At 36.8% G+C, this 20,597-nt stretch overlaps 3 protein-coding genes across 14 annotated transcripts; 2 read left to right on the forward strand and 1 right to left on the reverse strand.

Annotated features, from left to right (window-relative positions):
- Positions 1-658: 658 nt before the first annotated feature.
- On the forward strand, positions 659-2,881 carry LOC120006921. Of its 4 annotated transcripts, none has more exons than XM_038857045.1 (6): positions 659-838; positions 943-1,113; positions 1,213-1,386; positions 1,520-1,729; positions 2,038-2,135; positions 2,217-2,881. In XM_038857045.1, the coding sequence occupies exons 1-6, from the start codon at positions 766-768 to the stop codon at positions 2,736-2,738; spliced, it is 1,248 nt and encodes a 415-aa protein (XP_038712973.1). In that variant the 5' UTR covers positions 659-765; the 3' UTR covers positions 2,739-2,881. The 4 variants fall into 4 exon arrangements, with proteins under 4 accessions (XP_038712973.1, XP_038712974.1, XP_038712975.1 ...); XM_038857046.1 differs by having other exon boundaries at positions 662-838; positions 1,532-1,729; XM_038857047.1 differs by having other exon boundaries at positions 662-838; positions 2,213-2,532.
- A 2,194-nt stretch (positions 2,882-5,075) lies between these two features.
- On the reverse strand, positions 5,076-10,988 carry LOC120007573 (potassium transporter 6-like). Its single transcript, XM_038857884.1, has 8 exons — positions 10,605-10,988; positions 9,854-10,343; positions 9,635-9,688; positions 8,712-8,972; positions 8,572-8,624; positions 7,073-7,196; positions 6,727-6,981; positions 5,076-6,188 (listed from the first exon to the last, which is right to left on the reverse strand). Exons 1-8 carry the CDS (start codon positions 10,641-10,643, stop codon positions 5,152-5,154), a joined length of 2,313 nt encoding a protein of 770 aa, XP_038713812.1. The 5' UTR covers positions 10,644-10,988; the 3' UTR covers positions 5,076-5,151.
- A 3,384-nt stretch (positions 10,989-14,372) lies between these two features.
- LOC120007576 (serine/arginine-rich splicing factor RSZ21-like) lies at positions 14,373-19,897 on the forward strand. Of its 9 annotated transcripts, none has more exons than XM_038857890.1 (7): positions 14,373-14,460; positions 14,712-14,820; positions 15,322-15,410; positions 16,506-16,746; positions 17,496-17,618; positions 18,434-18,481; positions 18,855-19,897. In XM_038857890.1, the coding sequence occupies exons 2-7, from the start codon at positions 14,732-14,734 to the stop codon at positions 18,859-18,861; spliced, it is 597 nt and encodes a 198-aa protein (XP_038713818.1). In that variant the 5' UTR covers positions 14,373-14,460; positions 14,712-14,731; the 3' UTR covers positions 18,862-19,897. The 9 variants fall into 9 exon arrangements, 8 of the variants coding, with proteins under 8 accessions (XP_038713818.1, XP_038713816.1, XP_038713817.1 ...); XM_038857888.1 differs by having other exon boundaries at positions 14,376-14,460; positions 14,586-14,820; XM_038857889.1 differs by having other exon boundaries at positions 14,378-14,460; positions 14,634-14,820.
- Positions 19,898-20,597: the final 700 nt, after the last annotated feature.

Consider the following 20,597-nt stretch of genomic DNA (forward strand, 5'->3'; position numbering starts at 1 on the left):
TGATTAATATTTGGACATGTAAATATTTCGTAAACACATGATGTTGTTCAACTCGAAATTGATTTTTTATCACCCCTAATTAGGACATTGATAAATGACATAAATGTGTTTTGGACTTTGGAAAACCTCCATTGTAACTAGGTTGATACCCTGCCCTACGCGCGGCAATGAATGAATTTGGAAAATATGTAAACGATCATTTTCATTAGGAAGACTTCTCTCGACTTGATCCTCCAATCAAATTTGGAGAATATGCAAACACCTAGTTTGGAACAAAATCTGAAGTTTTGGTTGTCCGTATATTCTTATGCGAGTGTGATTACTATTCAATCCACAATATCCATTGTTTCGAGTTCAAAAAAGAAGAAGAAGAAAGGTTTCATTGACACCTTCCGCTTTCAAATGCAATACATACATGAAGGAGATTGCACAATTGCGAGATAGTGATTTTTACTGCAATGTATTAATGAAAATATTAGGTAGAGAAAATTATCACACATGACATATGCTCCCCATTATATGTAGTATCGGAATCAAGCCCGATTGCCGGACGAACCGGTCCGACCGGCCGGCCCTTCCGGTTTTCAAAACACGGATTTATCCTAAAGGCTAAAGCAATCAATTGCTTATCATCTACGCAGACCACCATAAAAAGCAACCCCCGCGAACAGATTATCAGTTCCCTCTCCGCACTCTCACCAGTCTACCTTTTAAGTCGTTCCTAGGTAAACGTTGGGGTTTAGCTTTCTCTGCAAGCACTTGGCCATGGCTTCTCATCTCTCCTTGATCTCTGTCTTCTTCCTCTTCGGTCTCACATTACCTTCCTTATCCTTAAGCGGTAAAATTTACTGTCATCTTCATATTACTGTCTAATTTCGTGTACTAATTGTTTATCGGATACTGCATTTTCAAAAGTTAAGAGAAAAATCGTCTCTGTTGCAGTTCCGGCGAAGCTTTTACTGGAGGAAGGTTACACGGTTACGACGGTGATGAACGGTCACAAACTGAACATCAATCCATACGCGATTCTTCCTCGACCGGGATCGTCGGATTTCCTCGTTCTTGATTCTTCTGGTAGTTCGATCTACACAGTATCTTTTCAATCGTCTCCAGGTCTGTGCTACTTAACTCAGTATGGTTAAAGATGTAGTTATCTTGTACTAGTTTAGTGTGTTCGTTGTATAATTCGTTTATAATTACTGTGCTTTGTAGATGGTGTAGTTGTTAACCGGTTATCTGGGGATCGGGCTCACGTCGCCGATTATCAGGACGGGGAATTGGGTTCTGCCTGGTTCAATCATCCCCGGAGCTTCGCTGTTGATTTGAAAGGGAATGTATATGTTGCTGATAAGAACAATATGGTTATAAGAAAAATCACCAACACAGGTAAATTATTATTCAAGCATGTGTCTTACTTATAGTATTATTTGATCAAGTGTACATTTAGATTTTTCACTATCATCACCTGTCATCATTATAAGTAAATAGATAGAGTGAAATATGTGGCAACTGATGCCAGTGGTGGTTTTAGGGGTGACTACAATTGCTGGAGGTTACTCACGGAAGGAAGGGCATGATGATGGTCCCGCGCAGAATGCAACATTCTCAAATGCTTTTGACCTGTTTTTTATCCCTGAGATGTGTGCTTTACTGATTTCGGACCATGGGAATTTATTGGTTCGCCGAATTGACCTTAAGCCAGAAGATTGTAAAAGGACTTCTAAATCTGGTGAGCTTTTGGGGCCGTACTTTGTGTTTTGAGTATCTTGGAACAGCATCTAACATTGCAGTCTTTGATTTGTTCATCACACATTTTTGTCTGTTGCAAGTCATAATATGTCCAGACTCTAGAGAATGTTGTAGTCAGTGAAATTCATGGCGGCGGACCTAAAAGTTTGGACATTCAGATTTTGCATTTGATGAATATCGGTGTATATTAAAATGATAACTCTTAAATCTTTGTTGTGATTCATGCCTGAGTAATTGCCCCGATCTTAATGTCGAATAGGAGTAATTTTTCCTTAATTTTTTTTTCAGCACTCGGAGCTGCTGCAGGTTGGGTTCTGGGATTGGGACTTTCATGTTTATTTGGAATACTTGTTGGAATTGTACTTCGCCCATATATCATTCCCTCTGTAAGTGTGCCTTCATTTTTCTGTGATGCATTGCATCTCAGATAGATGCTTACAACTTGTCTAACCAAACTTTATAGACAGGAAGGCCACAGTCTATGCAGCTTCAGCAAGACATGGAAGCACTGCCTAATCTCTCTGGAGAGAAAGCTGCTGACACTTTTCTGCGGCAGCAGAAACGCAATTGCTAGCTTTGTGCTTTATGTGCCGCTCATGCAAAAACTCTTTTGGTTGTGTGTTTCTCATCTCTCTCTTATGTTTAAAATAAACAATGTACAGTCTAGAACTTCAAACAGGGAAGTTATCTCTTTGCTTGACTGTGATGTCCCTGGTCACACTGAGATACGAAATCCTCCTATGTATACCGAACAATTGAAGGTCTCGTTTAGTTCTGATGGAATACTGGAACATTCAAGCTCAATAAATGAAATCATCTTTAAGCAAAGAGAAGAAAATCAAGAGACGGGTGATGTTTCATCCGACCACCATGAAAGGCTGGATGCTATGATACAAGCTAACTTCATGGGCTTCACTGCTATGGACAAAGAAACAACGCCACTAGATTGTTCTTCTGTAGGTAATTCAGGTTTAGTGAAGAGGAGATGAAGCAACTTTGACCATCTCTCTATGTTGAAGCTACTAGTCTTATCACTAATGAGCTTGTAAATACCTAAGATTTCGTGTGTACGGTGTGCTCCTTTTGTTATCTTGTGATATGGTATATATTTTCATGTTTGGCCCTTTATTTACTATTGTGGTGCGTTTGGTACGAGGGTAATGGGGTGTAAGAGCATAAGCATCAGTTTCTCTTAACAGATTCCCTAAAATACAGATAAAATGTCACTTTCCCCTATTTTACAGATTCTCTATCCAATCAACACTGCATCAGATTACCTATCAAATTCTCTATTGCATTAAAATAATATTTATTTCTCTTTCCTTTATTTATTCTATTCATATAAACTACTTCTATTTAAAATAATAAATTAATTACATTTAAAACAATATATTAATTAAAATAATAAATTAATGTTATTAAAAATTAGAGAAAAAAATTGAGGAGAGAGAAAAAGTGAGGAGAGACAGAGGAGAGAGAAAGAAGAGAGAGAGAGAAAGTGAGGAGAGAGAAAGGAGTCAAAATGTGAGGAGAGGAGAGAGAAAGAGATGAGAGAGAAAGAAGAGAGGGAAAGAAAGGAGTGAGGAGAGAATGAGGAGAGAGAAAGAGATGAGTGAGGAGAGAGAGGAGGGAAAAAATGAGGAGAGATGAGAGATGAGAAAATAAAGTAGTAAAAAATATTATTTTATGTTTAGGGAAGTGAATAGTGGTTCTCTAGATGTAGGGAACTACTGTTCATATTATGTAAAATAGGGAACCTCTAGGTAATCTGATGCAGAGCTCTATTTTGACAAAATCTCTATAATCTTTCCCTATTTTACAGACAGACTCATGTTTAGGTAATCTGATGTGGATGCTCTAATAGTTACAAGGGTAATTAAATTTTAAGTTTACTTGTGTTTGTTATGTCAGTATAATTTTTACTCCTGTAATAAATTTTAGTAATTGAGCGTATTTTTTACACATAAAGTTTATTAGTGGGGGACCTGGGTAATAAAAAGTAATGAGAAGTTTTACTCCAACCTATTACCCCTTTAAATAAAAAATTCTAAAAGCTCATAAGTTATATATATACACATATATATTATATATTATATATATGTATATATATATACATATATATATATATATATACATAGACACGCACACACATATATACACACACATATATATACACACACTCACATATGCACTGTCTGTGTGTATATACACATATATATACACACACACATACACATACACACACACATATGCACTGTCTGTGTATATATATACATATATATATACACACATATACATACACACACATACATATATATATACATTTGCACTATCTGTGTATATATATACATATATATATGTATGTGTATATCTATATACACACATATACATATACACACACATATAAATATATACATATGCACTGTATGTGTATATATATACATGTGTGTGTATATATATATATATATATATATATATATATATATATATATAATACACATACATATATACATATACATGCACTGTCTGTGTATGTGTGTGTATTATATATATACATACATATTATAAATATAAATATATATAAAAATAAATAATGTCGGGCTTGGGTCGGGCTCGGGCTGAGCCAAAATTGGCCTGAGGTGTCTGGCTTCGGGTTGGGCTGACCCAAAAAATGGAGCCCATGCCCGCCCAAGGGATTGGGCAGGGCCGAGCTCCGACCTAGGCCCGCGGGCCAAATGATGACCCCTATTCTTGTGTTACGTCTTTGTCATGGATTTGAATATTATCAGATTATTTTGTTGAAATTGTTAACAATTGTTATTATATATATATATATATATATATATATATATATATGTCTGGCCGTGTGTGTATATATATGCATATGTATCTATATTTTTAAAATTTTGATACATGATAGTCGTAATAATAAAAAACATAATCTCACTTTTTTCTAGTTTGGTTCATTACAATAATAACAAACAAGGGTAATGGTATTACACCAGTAATGTATAGTCCTAACAAACAAGAGTAATGAATACTTTGATAAATTTTACCCTTCTTTACCAAACAAGGGTAACACTTATTCTCCATAATTATTATTACCCTTGTAATATTTACATGGGTAATAAATTATACCTCCAAATTCTTACCCTCTTACCAAACGCACCCTTGGGATTAATACTCACATGAACTGTCAAAACATTTTGATTTGGTTGCCCAAAGTTTAAAATTGTGTCAAATACGTCATTCGGGCAGAATTTCTTGGGTAGTCAGCCTACGTTATGTGGCAAAACATATGGCTTTCGCTCTTCTGCAACCAAAAGTCCTGCGTAACTCTATAACCATCCCCACTGTGGGTTTTCATCTATTAGACAAAACATGTACAGACACTTTATAATGTTAAACATGGTAAACCATCCCCACTTCCAGTGTGGAAGCATGAGGTACACTTAGTGTATATGTTGCTGCTCTACTGTTTCTCCTCAAGAATTCATATCCATAATTAATTACAAACTTCTTAATCATGCTAGACCCTCGCTTTGCTCTCATGTATGAATGCCCTAATATGTAAGCAATCCCCGCTTCCCTAGCTTGCACAAGTTCCCGCAACTCCTCCTGTGCTACCCTGTCGATCTTTGGGCTATCTGGTAAGATAAATCTTACCTTTTTTCTCTGTTGGATAACCGGCGGTGACCGAGTGTCCACGGATTCTACTTTGTCCGCGTCGTTATCGCTCATTTGAATTCCATCTTTGTGAGTGCAACGTGTCCCAACAACCGTCAATCTGTCTCCTTCCTTTCCCAAATCAGGATTTGCACCATTGGAGTGGATGCTCCGTATAAACTCAGCTATGCTGCACACAAGGTCTTTCTCAAACTCCATGTCATCCTTGTGAACATCGCGATACCCATATCGTACAATGCACCTATAGAGTCGATACTCTCTGGGGCCAATATGTCCAAGTAGAAACCGTTCGTCAGGTCTAACGTGTGGAACTGGGACGGACTTGATGCAGACAAAGACTAGGACCTGGTGGAACGCTGGAAGATTTGTGACAAAGTGGGAGAAGGTTGCTGGGATTCCAGTAATTAGCTCAGTGTGTACGAGACCAATGCCCGGGACACGTACGATACCAAGACTTGGACCCATGCTAAGCAGCCATTGGAGGGACACCTTGTTCTGGACATCAAATTCATACTTTTTAAGTGTTCCATAGTGCCAGACGCACATGATGATTAGGGAGATGAATGCAAGTGCAATCGGTACCCAGGCCCCTTCCAGAAACTTTATAAGAGAAGCCGAAAAGTAGAGAGCCTCAACTGCCCCAAAAAATAACACAAAGCATACAGCAAGGAAGACACTCTTGTGCCAGCATAGGACAATAACCAAGGACATCAGGCAGGTGGTAACCAGCATAACCGTAATAACTGCCAAACCTGTTTCACAATGAGCAAAAAATTAAAAATAACGGCATTTTTTTTATGCGAAAAAGGATTTCTTAGAGATGCACACCAATGGGCAAGACTTCCGTCTTGAACAAACAATCAAAACTTCTACATTATGACCGACCTGCAGAAATTTCATTTGATGCACTATGCAGCATGCCTATATACTTAATTGATGTCCGATTGGGAGTATCAACTTCACATGGTTAAACTTATTTCCAAAGGATATCTCCAATATTATATGATCTGGATTTATGACAAATTTTCAGCTAAGGAAATAGCCCGTTGTGTGAATTTACTCTGTTGTGCTTATTTTCATGATTCTCGGAAAAGAAAGCATCAGGCTAGGACCAAGATGCAAGATACCTCTTAATAATACACAGTCTCACAACGACACTTGCCTACTTTATCAAGCTACAAGCACAAGAAATTTTATCGAGTAAAATATACATCATACACCAATTAGAATGGTAAATATTGTGAAAGATAAAAGACTCTTTGAGCAGAATTATCATATTTATTTTTATACCTGATGCATGACCCATGCCCTTTGTGTCCTGAAAACCAATTGTCACAGCCAAGCACAAAACCATCAAGATCCAGTTAATCTCAGGGATATAGATCTGTCCATGGATTCTGGATGATGTGTGGACTATTTTGACCATTGGGAAGCAACCCAGCGCAGAGCATTGTTTGATGATAGAAAAGGTTCCAGTAATGATGGCCTGGCTTCCAACCACTGCAGCAAGTATGGCTATGACCAGAACAGGCCATCTTAACTTTTCTGGAAGAATAATGTGGCACATTTTCAATCAGTTAGAAGTTGCTAATATCCAATGATATAACCCCCCACAAATTAAACTTTAGATACCCACCTGGTACAGATACATAGAATCCAATTTGGTAATCACTATCAATAACATGATGCCGAGACAGATAAGCAGCTTGCCCCATGTAGGCAAGAATTAAGGATGGGTAAACCAAAGATGTGAATGCAATCTGCATCAATGAAAAGAGCCATCAGAAAAGTTACCATTATCTAATCAAAATGTTAGCTTCTGTATTGACATTTAGTACAACAATAACTGATTCTCTTTGGCCCGGCATTTGTCATCGTAATGTAAGAAAGATCATAAACAAAAGTAAAGAACCCCGCTACCACGAAGTTAAAAAACATCTGAGTATGCTTCAGGCAAACAAGTTCCTTTAGCAACATGACCCTTCCTTAAGTCAAGAAATTAGCTCTTTTTTGAAGAACATGGAATGTCTTGAGCCAACATTGGACCCAACCTCTGCCGAGGAAAACCCGGATATTAGCAGTTACGCGCTCACAGCATTTTAAATCAAAGATGCATCAGGTTAGATTCAAACCAAAGACCTCCAAGTTCAAAGAAATTAATTCCCTCCAACAGCACAAGAAAATGCTCCCCTAAGAATGGCCAAATAAGAAGAGTAGCTACTAGCAAAGAGCTAGGATTGACATAGTCAAACTAATTATTTTCATGGGAGTGATTTGTAGAACTTAAGAAATGAAATACCACACAAATTGCATGATAGTGGCTACGCATAAATCAAGTTCAACCATTGCACGTAAAAGAATGAAGACTGTTTTAGTGAACCAGAAAGAATTTGTTAACCAAATGAAAATGTTTACACTGAAATCAAGTTCATGTGACTCATGTCAGTCAATCAGTTTAGCAGGAATCATAATGCAGAGAATTTTTTTGGGAGATTTGCATAAAGTTTAGTGGATATGTGCCATGCAGAGACATCAATGCCACTGTACAACGAATTTGGAAAATTCAAATAAGAGCTACTAAAAAGAGGAGAGAAACTGAGAGGGAAATGGATGTGAGTGATAAGGAGGAAAATGGATGACAACAGGGAAGAATATAGGTTTAATAGAAATGAATCGCAGAGGAGGGATAACAAGGAAGTTGAAAGCATGGTTTTGACTTTTGTTCCCATGTCCCAACAACATTCCTATAAGTCTATAGCCACAGTAAATTTATGTAGGAGGCATCTATCTCTGCTTCTATTACTATTGACTTAGCAGTATCCACATGTAAAAGCTTCATACACCTTAGCTCCACATCTGCTACCTAAAGATAGTGAGAACACATTGAATTCCATGACCTGGTAGGTTGGACTCACTGAAAAAGACGAAAACCTTTGTAGGTATATTGGTCAACAATATAACAGGCACAACCAAGGAACACCACCAGTTCAAGTGGTCAATCTCTTCACAGCCACACCTAATACCGGGTGGGCATCTGAATCCGCATCCTCATGAAACCATCGCAAAAAGAAAAGGAAGACTTCCGCACCCGCTTATGATAGGGAAGAAACTTCAACAAACATAAAAAAGATATACCTTGATTGATAATTGTGAAAAGTGGCCAAGATCAGCAAACATAGCTTCTGAACCTGGAATATGTAACCTTTTATTAGTGACACACAAAATAACCAATTTGTTTATTAAAGGCTGAAAAGACAAATTTACTATCTATGTACCTGTTATGCACAGTAAAATTCCACCCAACGACATCCAACCTCCTCTTTGTGTTTTTCTCAGAAATTTGTAAATGTAATATGGAGATAGGGCTCGATAAACGTGAGGATTCCAGTGCACTATATTATATAACCCAATGGTACTGATACACAGAAGCCATAATACGACTATTGGGGCAAACAAAAATCCAACCCTGTGGGTGCCATAATGTTGAAGGGCAAACAAGCCAATCAAAATGATGCATGCAACAGGAACTTCAATGTCTGCTAAAAATTACCAGGTTTCAGGAGGCGCTAAAGCTAAGAGCACAACATTTACAGTAGCAAAAGAAGAAACAGTCATAAAATTCAATTTGCTGATGCAAGTATTAAGTCATACGTATGAAAATATGGACAAGTAAGCAACCAACAATAAAGAACAACTAAAAGAGAAGCACCAATGTTGGAATTTTCCAAGTCCTGCATCCAGCTCAGCCAACAGAAAACAATGCCCCCTCCAAGCCACCTACCGGCCACTATTTGAAATTGAAAACGAACCACACACAATGAAGAAAGGCTTTTTAAGCAAAAGTCTAAAAATCTGTCTATTTAAAAGTTTTGATGTGTAAGATTAGTTTCTAACATTAAGAACTTCAGGAATCTGCATGTCACATCCCCAGGAATCGATTTAATCACAGTGGTTTTGTTCTTAAAAAAGATCTCCTCCGGCTTCTTTTTCTTATCTTCAACTCTTAAAACTGTCCCAAGGAACATTTTAGAGGTAGGTATAGGAATATTGTAGAACATTCAATAGAAAACTGAATGAAATACCATTAAATATGTGAAAAAAAATTACACTTCAAATCACTAATAATTTTGAAGACACCAAGAAGCTACAATGGAAAAGGTATTTTAAATAGAAACCAGGACAAGGCAGAAGATCTTACATTTGTGATGCTCTTGTGCCACTGAAAGCTCAACCCCAGAAACCGCAGAGAAAACTGCAGAAATCATCCCATTGACCAATGAATTGGAGATGTAACCGGAAATACTAGAATCGCATAAATTCAAATACAAAAAAAAAAAAAAAAAAAAAGTTCTTTTCAAATAATAAAGAAATCGTAAAAGTAAATAGAACCACAATGAAACAAAGAAATCATAATTACCAGAAATAGCCGGTGTTAGGACACCATCGCCAATCACCATGCAAGTTCCAATCAAAGCCAACAGAAGCAAAAATCTCTGCAACACTCTATGTCTCTCTAGAGAAGATTTCAACTTAGATGCAAAATTTGATTTTGGTTCCGGACTTATCCTATCCTTTTTGTACTCGTATAGTTCCTCATCTGCCATCTGACAACTGGGTAGTGAGTTGACTCGGGCGTGGCGACACAGCAACGAGTACAGAGCAAAAGTCCCTCCTTCGCCATTATCATCAGCTTTGAGAACTATAAACACGTATTTGAACAAAGGAACCAAAGTGAGAGTCCAGAAAACGCATGACAAAACTCCATATATCTCTTCATTTGTCCTTGAGTGTTCAATATCGTCGGCAAATGTGTTCCTGTACACATATAAGGGTGAAGTGCTTAAGTCTCCATAGACGACGCCAAGACTTTGATAGGCCAAAGTTAACACTGTCCTCCATGATTCCTTCTGCAACAAAAAATAACAAACAAATTACAGACCTCACCTCCACGAATCGACCATTGCTGCATAGTTGTGCAAATTATCTGCAAGATTCTTAGTTAACAAAAAGGGCAAAAATTTTTACTTCAAAACTGCTATGGGTACACGAAAATCGACTACGGAAATTAACTGCTATTACATTAAACTCGTCAATGGATGCTTAGTGTTGAACTGAACAGAGTATCAGACCCATCTTACGAACTGAACAGAGTAACAGACCCATCTTACCTTAGCACGTTTTTGATAAAACCCAGTTTCCAGATCCATGATGCGTGATCTCAGAAGTTCAAAGTTCCCATTTTTGCTGCGAAATAAAGTTATTCAACAAATACCCATTCTCATAAAGCCCCGTCCGGCAGTCCCCAAAGAACAAACACTTGCTCGACAGACACGCAGATACCCACGAAGATAACCGATTTCTTTATTCAATGGAGTCAAATTTATTGAGTGGTGAATACATCAGCAGTTGAACCACCACGGATTCAATGGTCACAGTCAGAAAAATAAACAAGTACACGAAAACAAAAGTGATGGGCAGCTGAAATTCGGAACCAAAATACACCAACGACAAAAAATCAAGAATATATTGCGTGAGGGATTTATAGAGAGCCAGAGCAAGAGCATGAGAGAGAGAGAGAGAGAGAGAGAGGGAATTCGTTTGTTGTATAGTGGGAATTTTGGTGAGTAGATGTATGGGTATTTGTTTGTATTAAGAATTCAATTTTCCAGTCTCCGCTTAGATTGGAACGAAGTGGGTGAAGTGACAACGCGTTATACCGAAATATTAGATAATGTATATCCAAAATTCCAAATTTCCAATACATAAGATTTTATTAATTTGTTTCCATTTTATTTTAAAAAATAAAGATTCAATCCTATCTACACTAATTCCTTGTATGGAAGGATGGATTTTGTTTTTTTAATGTCAAACCTACCTAGTTATTTACCGGACACCTAACTAATAAATCTCGGACCATATGAAAAACCCTACAACTCCTATGAACCAATTGAGACATGGGCTAAGGCCTAGTGCAATAAAATGCAGGGTGACACTCGCATACGTTAGTATGAGCAGGAGTCCATCTTACAAATTGCAATTATGAATAATATCCATGAGACTTGAACTCACGATCTCCTGCTTAATTGCCACGGTCAAACTTTGATCCAACTAAATATGGATGTCAAACCCAAACCACACCACACAACTTATTCAAATACACTTGTATTAATGCATTTTTGGGGTTCTAAAATTATTTTTGACTATTTTGATAAATAAATAATTTTGGACTATAAAAGGTGGAAAGGATAAAAGGCAAATCCATGATAAGAGCGTTGTCGGTTCATATAGTTGAAAGTTTACCTGAAGTGATAATCCATCCATCACATAAATATAAGGAAGCTTTTAGATAGATTAGTTTTTCAAACTACAATGGTTTTGACTCAATTTTATGTAGACATGTGGAGGGGCTTGAGAGATCAAAAAGTAGACGTCCATCTTTTTATTTTTTTCAACTACTCAACCCATCAAAATATTGTGCTTATTTTTCATACATTCATTGTTTTCATTTTCTAAATAATATGAAAAACACATACACCCGAGACACTAGTTAGGGTAGTAAGGATGATGTGTATCTCCCTGATAGATCAGTGTTCAAATTCCCCCTCTCTCGTTTCAAACAAAAGATCTGAAAAACACATTTGATTGTAATTTAAAAAAATTTAGAAAAATTAAAATCACTATAAAAACATTTTAAAAAAAACATAGAAAAGAAACCAAACGAACCTAACTATTGCATAAAACGATTTTTACCTTAAACTTATAATCTTTTAAACATTATGGTTGAATCTAGAATATAATCATTCGATGTAAGGGAACAATTCGGACCACAACATCCAAAACAAATTAAATCAAAATTGATTGATTGATAGCAACATTGTCTTCTTCTTTTTCCAGTAAAATACAATATCTAATTGAAGAATTATAGGATATTTTTTAACAAATCGTAAACCCTAAACACTAAATTTGATCGGTACTAGTACGCTTATCTTTGATTATGGAAAATTAGAAATCATACAAAAGGGACTATCTAGAGATGTCCAAAGAGACTATCTAACGTTTGCCAAAAAAACAAAATGTACGACATTGAATATACTGATTGATGTTTTCTTTAATATTGTTTATGTCATAATCCATATTCGTCTTTGTTGACACAGTACAACAAATAGGAGCATCAACACTTTCAAATTACTGTGTTGTAATCGATGCCAATCTTGTTATTTATGTCCGCTGTTTGAAGTTTCAAAACAAAAACAAATTTAACCTTAAGTTATCAAACTGAGACGATGCTTTTGAAGCTGGGTGTTTTTTTTTTCCTTCGTGTTTAACGTTAAGAGTGTCCAGATTTCTGTCGACAAGACGACAACTGAAGTGTTTAAGGTATATACTCGACAAATATAATAGTGAATATCTAGACGTCGATACTCACTTGATAAATATTAATGTATTTTACATATTTGTAACAGATTACGATGCAACACCATTTTTGTTCAAATAGAGTATGTACTTTTGGATCTCCATTTTAACTATTTGTATCAGTTTGCAGATACTACTAATGCAAGTGCTCTTAGCAAACTGAGAAGATGTCTTTGAAGCCGGGTGTTTTTCTAATTTGGCATGAAGAGTACCCGGATTTCATCCTCTTCGGCTGAGTACTGTTTTCATTTACCGATTCATTGAAGTGTCATTGTTTCAAAAAAAAAAAGAAGGCGTTTGGAACATGAACTTGGTCTCCCAATGAGCATGCACACAGCCACTGTCAATATGTTTGGCTGCGTATGCATATATATATACACAGTATTTGGATCAAATTGTTTCCACACAAAGATGGCTAATTTTGATTCATTCAATCATGTCTAATACCTACCAGTGCTGCTGTGGGATACAGTTGGAGTTCTAATTAAGTTCCAACTCTTGATAGTGAGGGTTTTCCTAACAAAGTCATTTTCATATTTCAATGTACAATTAATGTGTGGAAGCCCACATATTTATTTTATATATATACACACACAGAGCAACTTTACTGTACATTATTCCCATCAAAAAAAGAAAAACAACCAACCCTAGTACCCCACTATAATTATATAAGAATTGGCATATTTCAATATATTTCACGTAGTTATGATAGAGATTCCAACAACTCTTATCCTAATTATCTTGTTGAGTTATACGCACATGATTTCATGTGCATCATGTGAAGCTCATGAATTCACCTGAATTCTATGAGGTCCTAAACGAGGTCTTAAAATGACGGTTAACCTAATTAATTAGTTGGCGACCGTGCACTTTGTATTATTAAATTTGCAGTTAAGCAGCTGTGATTGTTTAATTTATCATATCTTATCATATAGTATCATATCTATAATACACACACACACATATATATATTCCTGCTTAACCCAATTAATTAGTAGGTGACCGTGAACTTGTATTATTAAATTTACAGTTAAGCAGCTGTGATTGTTTAATTTATATAATATCATACATATAATATTGTATCTATAACACACACACATATATAGAAAGCGTGGTCACAAGAAATGCAGTTGCTTGGCGAAATTAATTGAATTCAGAAATTTCAAAATAATTATTAAACACTTAAGCCATTTAGTTGGAGTGGTACAGATAGTGTGTTTGTGTATGACCCTGGATCAAGGTTTAAATCTTTTTCCCCGTTTAATTTTTTTTTATTAATACTAATTTTTGAATTGCAAAATAAAACTAGTAGACACACGCGTATACATATAAATAAAAAACATTCTAAAAACTAAAATAAAACATACTAATTTTTGAATGGCTATTGGCCTCAATTCCCAAGACAAGCATCGGCAGTTCGGCCCAAGGCTCTGCATAAAAAGGCCCAATGGGTCCATATGAGTTTGGGCCGCTCAGCAGTATCCAAGTCAATCAAACGGCAAAACCCTTGCTCTGTAGTCTGTATGGTCGGTCATCAAGAAAAAGCGACTTTTTTTCTCTGGAATATTGGATCCAGTGCTCGCAATTTGAAGCCCTAGAAATCGTTTTGAGGTTACTCTGCTCTACCAAGCTCACTGTGTCCTTTTTTTTTTTTTTACTTTATTTTCTCTTGATCTGCATGATTTAACCCTTTTTTTCGTGTTCTCTACAACGATAATTGCAATTAAAACCCTCAGTTTCCCACTGATTTCTTACGGCGATTCTGCGATTTTCGTTTGGAAAAGGGTTTGGATATTATGGTCCTCTGGAACAGAAGATTGGGCGTTGAGGATTTCAGTCTCAAAGTTTCTTTATTGTGTTAGGTTGGAATCTGCGCTCGAAGATGTCTCGGGTTTATGTTGGGAACGTGGATCCAAGAGTGACTGAAAGAGAGCTTGAAGATGAGTTTAGGATGTTTGGTGTTCTTCGCAGGTAATCCGTAATTCCTTTGCCATTCAGTTGCTTCCCTTCTATCCCTTTGAAAAGATTTTTTTGGAAAATTTTAATCCCTATGATTTTGTGTGAATTGGTATTTGAGTTTTGAAATATCTGAAATCTGAACCTGTTACTTGGTAATCTTCCTTCAATTGGTGTTGTTTATGGTGCATTATTTGTTATTTCTTAATCTCGCATTGGGTGTATTTTGTTCCGAGATTTTTGGCTTAATTTTACTTTAGCTTCTTATCCCTAAGATTATCTTGGTAATTTTCTTGTCGTTGAATCAATAGTGATGATACATGTAAAATTTATTGATTGACATGAGATTTTTGTGTTTGAAAAGTTAGTATCTACTAGTTCTTATCCTGCTCTTGACTGAAATCAGGGTTTAGGACCCTGGAGTTTGCTTTCTGAAATATTTTCTAGCCTTTTGACCTAGAAAACATTGCATACTGTGGTTGGTCTTTTAAATTTTTTTTTATGAAATTGATGCAGTGTGTGGGTTGCTAGAAGGCCTCCTGGGTATGCTTTTGTTGAGTTTGATGATCGCAGGGATGCCTTAGATGCCATCCATGCATTGGATGGTAAGTACATGGTTTGTAGTATAATGAATTATTATGGTACCTTTTATGCTTTACTGTATCTTACATGTCATTGATTTTTCTGTTTGTGGGTATTGTATATTTTAAGGTCATATGCTAATAATCATGTTTTGGATGCACCGGCACAATCTGTTAGTGTGCTGTGCATATATAATGAGATTTTGGCTCATGTAACTAGAAATATGTTCGTTTCCTGTGAGAACTTGTGCTTATATTAAAACAAATGTTGCCATGAAATGGACATGATAACTCTGTTGACCTGTAAGAAGCAAATCTTAGGCATGAAGAAGTTTTATGCACAAGGAGAGTGTATTGATGTTGTGACATGTATGATCTAACTACAATTTTTCTCTTTATGTCTGCATATGTTAAAATTGTTGGAGTTTTAACTTGTAATGTCAAAGCTTCCAAGTGTGATTTTGGGGATGTATCTGCTTAAATGCTACAGCTTAGCAACTAATTTGCTTATGTTATCAGACTGTTGCAGCTTGTGTTTTGACTGTTTGGCTTGAAGAAACTTATATATATGTATTGAGTTACTTCCATGTACTTAGTTTAGATTTAGTTTATTTGCAGTAGTGCGCTTCTGTATGGAGATGCTATTGAGAAGGTCTGTGATGGGCTCTTGGAATTTGACTCTATTTGTTGTTTTTATTTTTGCAAGTTATTTGAGTTATAATTATTTGCCCTGCCCTCTTTTTTTTGCTTTTCTCTAGAATCTCTCTAATTTTCTCAAGGATTTTTTTTTATCTTGTCAAGTCCCGTTCTATGGGCCATCTGAGATGATTTCTATGCTCTAATATGCCTGTTCTTATAACCATGTATGAGGATACGCATTTTCGGTAACCTTGTACTTCCCTGCAAGGCCTTCTTATGACTTGTGGATGGTCTATCAAAAGATTGTATGTTTAATCATTATCTAATTCATTGTGATCTGATGTGATGTTAGAGTTAGCTTGCGTGTTTTTCAATAATGTTCAGGTTGCTATTGTAAATTCTCCTGGCCTATTCTGATAAACTATGCTTGAGGGATGAAGGCAGAAACTTTTAAGCTAGTCAAATTCTAATTTCTTTCAGGGAAGAATGGGTGGCGTGTGGAGCTTTCTCATAATTCAAAAGGTGGTGGAGGCCGTGGTGGTGGTGGTGGTGGGCGTGGTCGTGGAGGGGGCGAGGATTCAAAGTGTTACGAGTGTGGAGAACCTGGCCATTTTGCTCGGGAGTGCCGTTTGCGCGTTGGTTCACGTGGCTTGGGAAGTGGTCGTCGCCGAAGCCCCAGCCCTCGACGTCGTCAGAGTCCTAGTTACGGGTATGGGCGCAGGTACATCTAAAGGAAATTTCACTCTGTCTTTGATTTTCCTCCTGGAATTAGTTTCTAGATAGATAAACTGTGCTTGCAAAGAGGGTGAGACCATGCACAGGACAAGTAACCCTGAGTCATCTGTGTACTCTACTTTTATCTACAATGATTTCCAAACAGGGAGCTTAAACGGGTTCTTAGTTGTAGCTTTTGAAGTTCAAATCTTTCACCATGTCAAGTTGCATTTCTTATGATTGCTTATGTTTTCAATTATGAGAAATAATGGAATAGAATTTTTCAAAACTTTCCTTTCGGTTTCTGTTTTTTCATGTGACAAATTTTTTTCCTATTTGTGTCTGTTACTTCAAATCTTGCCTCAGTGGTGATTGTCCTGACATTTCAGATCTACTGTGAATTTTCTGTAATTTATGTCGTTTTCGATAATTAGCCAAACGGAATTGAGTTGTCTGAAAATTTACTTGTATGCAAATATGCAACATATGACGCTTGAACAAAATTTTGTGGTGTGGTGGTTGCATTAGTATCGTTTCCTGTGCGTTTCTAGGTGACAATGACATGGAATTACTTCCAAATTGCTTATAGTTGAAGTTGCAATGGTAGATTGATAATAGAAATCTTTGCAAATAGATTTTTGGTTTGCTATTTGTCCCTACCAAATTGGATTTTTCTGAATGCGTAGGAGATGATGCTAGCCTTCATGGGCTTATTTTTCTTTTTCGTTTTTGTATTCACCCTGATTCTTGTTTCAGGAGTTACAGTCCTCGTGGAAAAAGATCTCCACGGCGTCGCAGCTACTCTCCTCGTCGTGGTCGCAGCTCCACCAGGTCCCCTCCATATCGCCATGCTCGCCGTGACTCCCCTTATACAAACGGGTATGCCTATGGTGCCATACTTGGGTATTTTTGGCATAATAGTTTGCTTTTATCTTTTATACTGCAAGCAGCCGTGGCCCTATTGTATAATGCAGTTGTTGCAATTGACTTTGAAACCTAACTAACATCTAAAAATAAAATTCAAACAAGAAGATTGACCTGGTGCAGCAAATATTTTAGTTGCTACTAAGTTGGTATGCTCGTTGCTATCAGGTCATCGTGATTCCCCTTATGCAAATGGGTTTATTGTGGTACCGTGGTTAGGTTTTTGTTTGTACTTTTAGTATCTTGCATATGGCTATATTTTGTTATATTCAAGCTTCTGCCTCTAGGCCCTAGTGGAGGATGACATTCAGGACCTGATAATCTGTCTTCTTAAAACGATTAATAACATTTCATGGGGCATCCGTTGCATTGCATGTAATATGATCGTAGCTACAGCATGTCCTCTGTGTGGCCATGTTCATCGATTCACCTTATGTTTTCGTATACTGCTTAGTACTTTATCAGTATATTGCGTGTGGCGTGTGGTCATTATCCACTGGGCAAAAGCTTTATGACTTTATCGTGCAATATGTGTTTTGGGATCATTTAATACACCGTCATGTGATAGAATGAATTTATAACTAATTCATTTGCTTGTAAAATTATAGCATCTATAGCATGTACAAGTCCTTTTAATGGGTTTGTTGTTATTCCCTACCTAAGCCATTGTCAATGATATGTTTTGTGGTTCCGGTCAAATCACATTATGAAGTTTGTGATTAATTATAAATGATCAAGCATGTACTACATGTAATGTGTCACCGCTACAGCAGGTCCCCTCATGGTCGTGCTCGTCGCTATTCACCTTATGCTAATTGGTAAGTTATCACACCATGGTTAGAATTTTTAAACAAATGGTGCGTGGTTTGTCTGCTATTATCTGACCTGCAGCTGAAGCCTTATTGTATAATGTATTTGTGATCACATTAAGTATCTAGCAGTTTCACTCACACAAACAAGTATTGTAGAATATCAAGTGAATTTAATTTATATGTATGTTTTTGCGTAAATTTTACGTCTATTTGCGCCTTGTATGATAAAGAAGGCATGGTCTTCTACAATCTATGGCTCAGTTCCTGTAAGATGTTTGTGGTGGACTTCATTAACCAAAATAAAATCATTGTTACATTATCATGGACTGAGGTTGCTTATAAATTACATGAAGTTCAATTTATTTTCTTGACATTGCAGGGATTGAGGTTGGAACTGAACTGAAGCAAACAAGAGGGCTGAAAGAACTTCTACAATATTGTAGTACTAGGATCAGTTGGACAAAACAAGGTTTATGTTAGTTATGGTCATGTCATAACAGTGAGGTTTGTTACAAACTTGGTTTTGGATGGCTTCTACAAAGTGTTTCAGCCGCCAAATGGGGGTGCTATTGGCATCAGTTTGCGTCGGCTTGATATCTTCAGCTTACTGAAACTTGAAGGTCTCTTTCCCTACTTTAAATTTGCTACCTCACTGCTGTTTATATGGTTTTTATTTGTAGTTTTTTTTGATGGTATGATCTGTCGGAAGCCGATTTTCTAAAAGGTTTATATGTTTTGTTTTGAGGTGTCCTTTTCGGCTAAAACGGCATCGTTTCGCTTTTTCTGCATCTCTGCTTCTTCTCTGCGCGCCATCTAGTTGTTGCTCTGCATGTCATTCAGCTTGAACCACATGTCGAACTAGTTTGTGTACAGAAATTTTGGTTGTGAACTACCTATTTTAGAGGACCTTTAAGAACCATATGTCTACTCACTGGCTCAAGATGATGAAGCTGGTTGTTGCTGGCCCTTCTGAACTGCCCCATTTAGTCGTCGTCGTCGTCTTTCTGGGCGCTTGTCCAGCTTGAAATAGATGTTGAAATTCCGATCACCTGGAATATCAATTGCCTGAGACCCTCTGCCTTGTGTTCTCCATCAACAATGCTTCTGATCTAGTTATACATCTTCTGGCCACAATTAGCTCAGGGTTCTTGCTCTCGTGGAACGGTGAGATCTTGGTAGTGGTGTCAGCATAAGAAAATGATGGTTATAAATGCATGAAGCGTCTGAAGAACAGGATGGATTCTTCCGTCGGCACCCGTGCGAAAATTGATTTAAGAGCAAGGAGTTGCATGCTTGTAAACAAAGGGAAATGTCATGAAGCGAAAATCAACTGAGTTATGGCTTATAAAAGTCTGTAAGGTATATATGGGAACAAGAATTTTATTACGAAGACACAGAAATAAATGGAGTAGTTTCATCTCATGATCCAAATGCTTATAAAAACTCAAAAGGATCTAAATATGCGCAGCCGGTTCATCGGACTTCCAATGTACGGTCTGTGACATCGTGGGCTAGGCTACTGAAAGATCAGTGTAACAGTCCATTGGACTGCTACGGCCCAGTAGGGGACATCGTGATAGTGGGCTGGGCTATTTGTAGATCAGTGAAACAGTCCATTGAAGTGCCACGGCCCAGTCAGTGACATCAACGTGGGCTAGGCTATTGATAGATCAGTGAAAGTGTGAAACAGTCCATTGGATTGTCACGGCTCAGTCGATGACATAGTGGGCTAGGCTATAGGTAGGGGTGTTCATTCGGTTTTTAACCATAATCGAAATGTCCGCATTGATTCGGTTATGATATTTTAGAATCCATAACTGAACCATATAGTTTGGTTAACCAAACAGAAATAACCATATTTTTTGGTTCGGATCGGATCGGTTTTTGAAGAAATGAAAAAGTATGAATAAATCTCAAATAGAGTGAGAAAATAGCTATGATCGATTCCAACTCCGTGTAACAAAGTTTGATAAAAATTCATGATAATGATAATAAATATATTGTTTCATCACAATTAAAGAAAAATAAATTTACAAGACCGAGAGAAATAATATGATCAAGAAAAAAAAAGAAAACAAACATGAAAATGTCTCCCTATTTTTCACTTTAGCAATAATCAATT

Source organism: Tripterygium wilfordii, chromosome 10, assembly GCF_013401445.1.
Source record: "Tripterygium wilfordii isolate XIE 37 chromosome 10, ASM1340144v1, whole genome shotgun sequence".
In the NCBI taxonomy this organism is placed as follows: Eukaryota; Viridiplantae; Streptophyta; class Magnoliopsida; order Celastrales; family Celastraceae; genus Tripterygium; species Tripterygium wilfordii.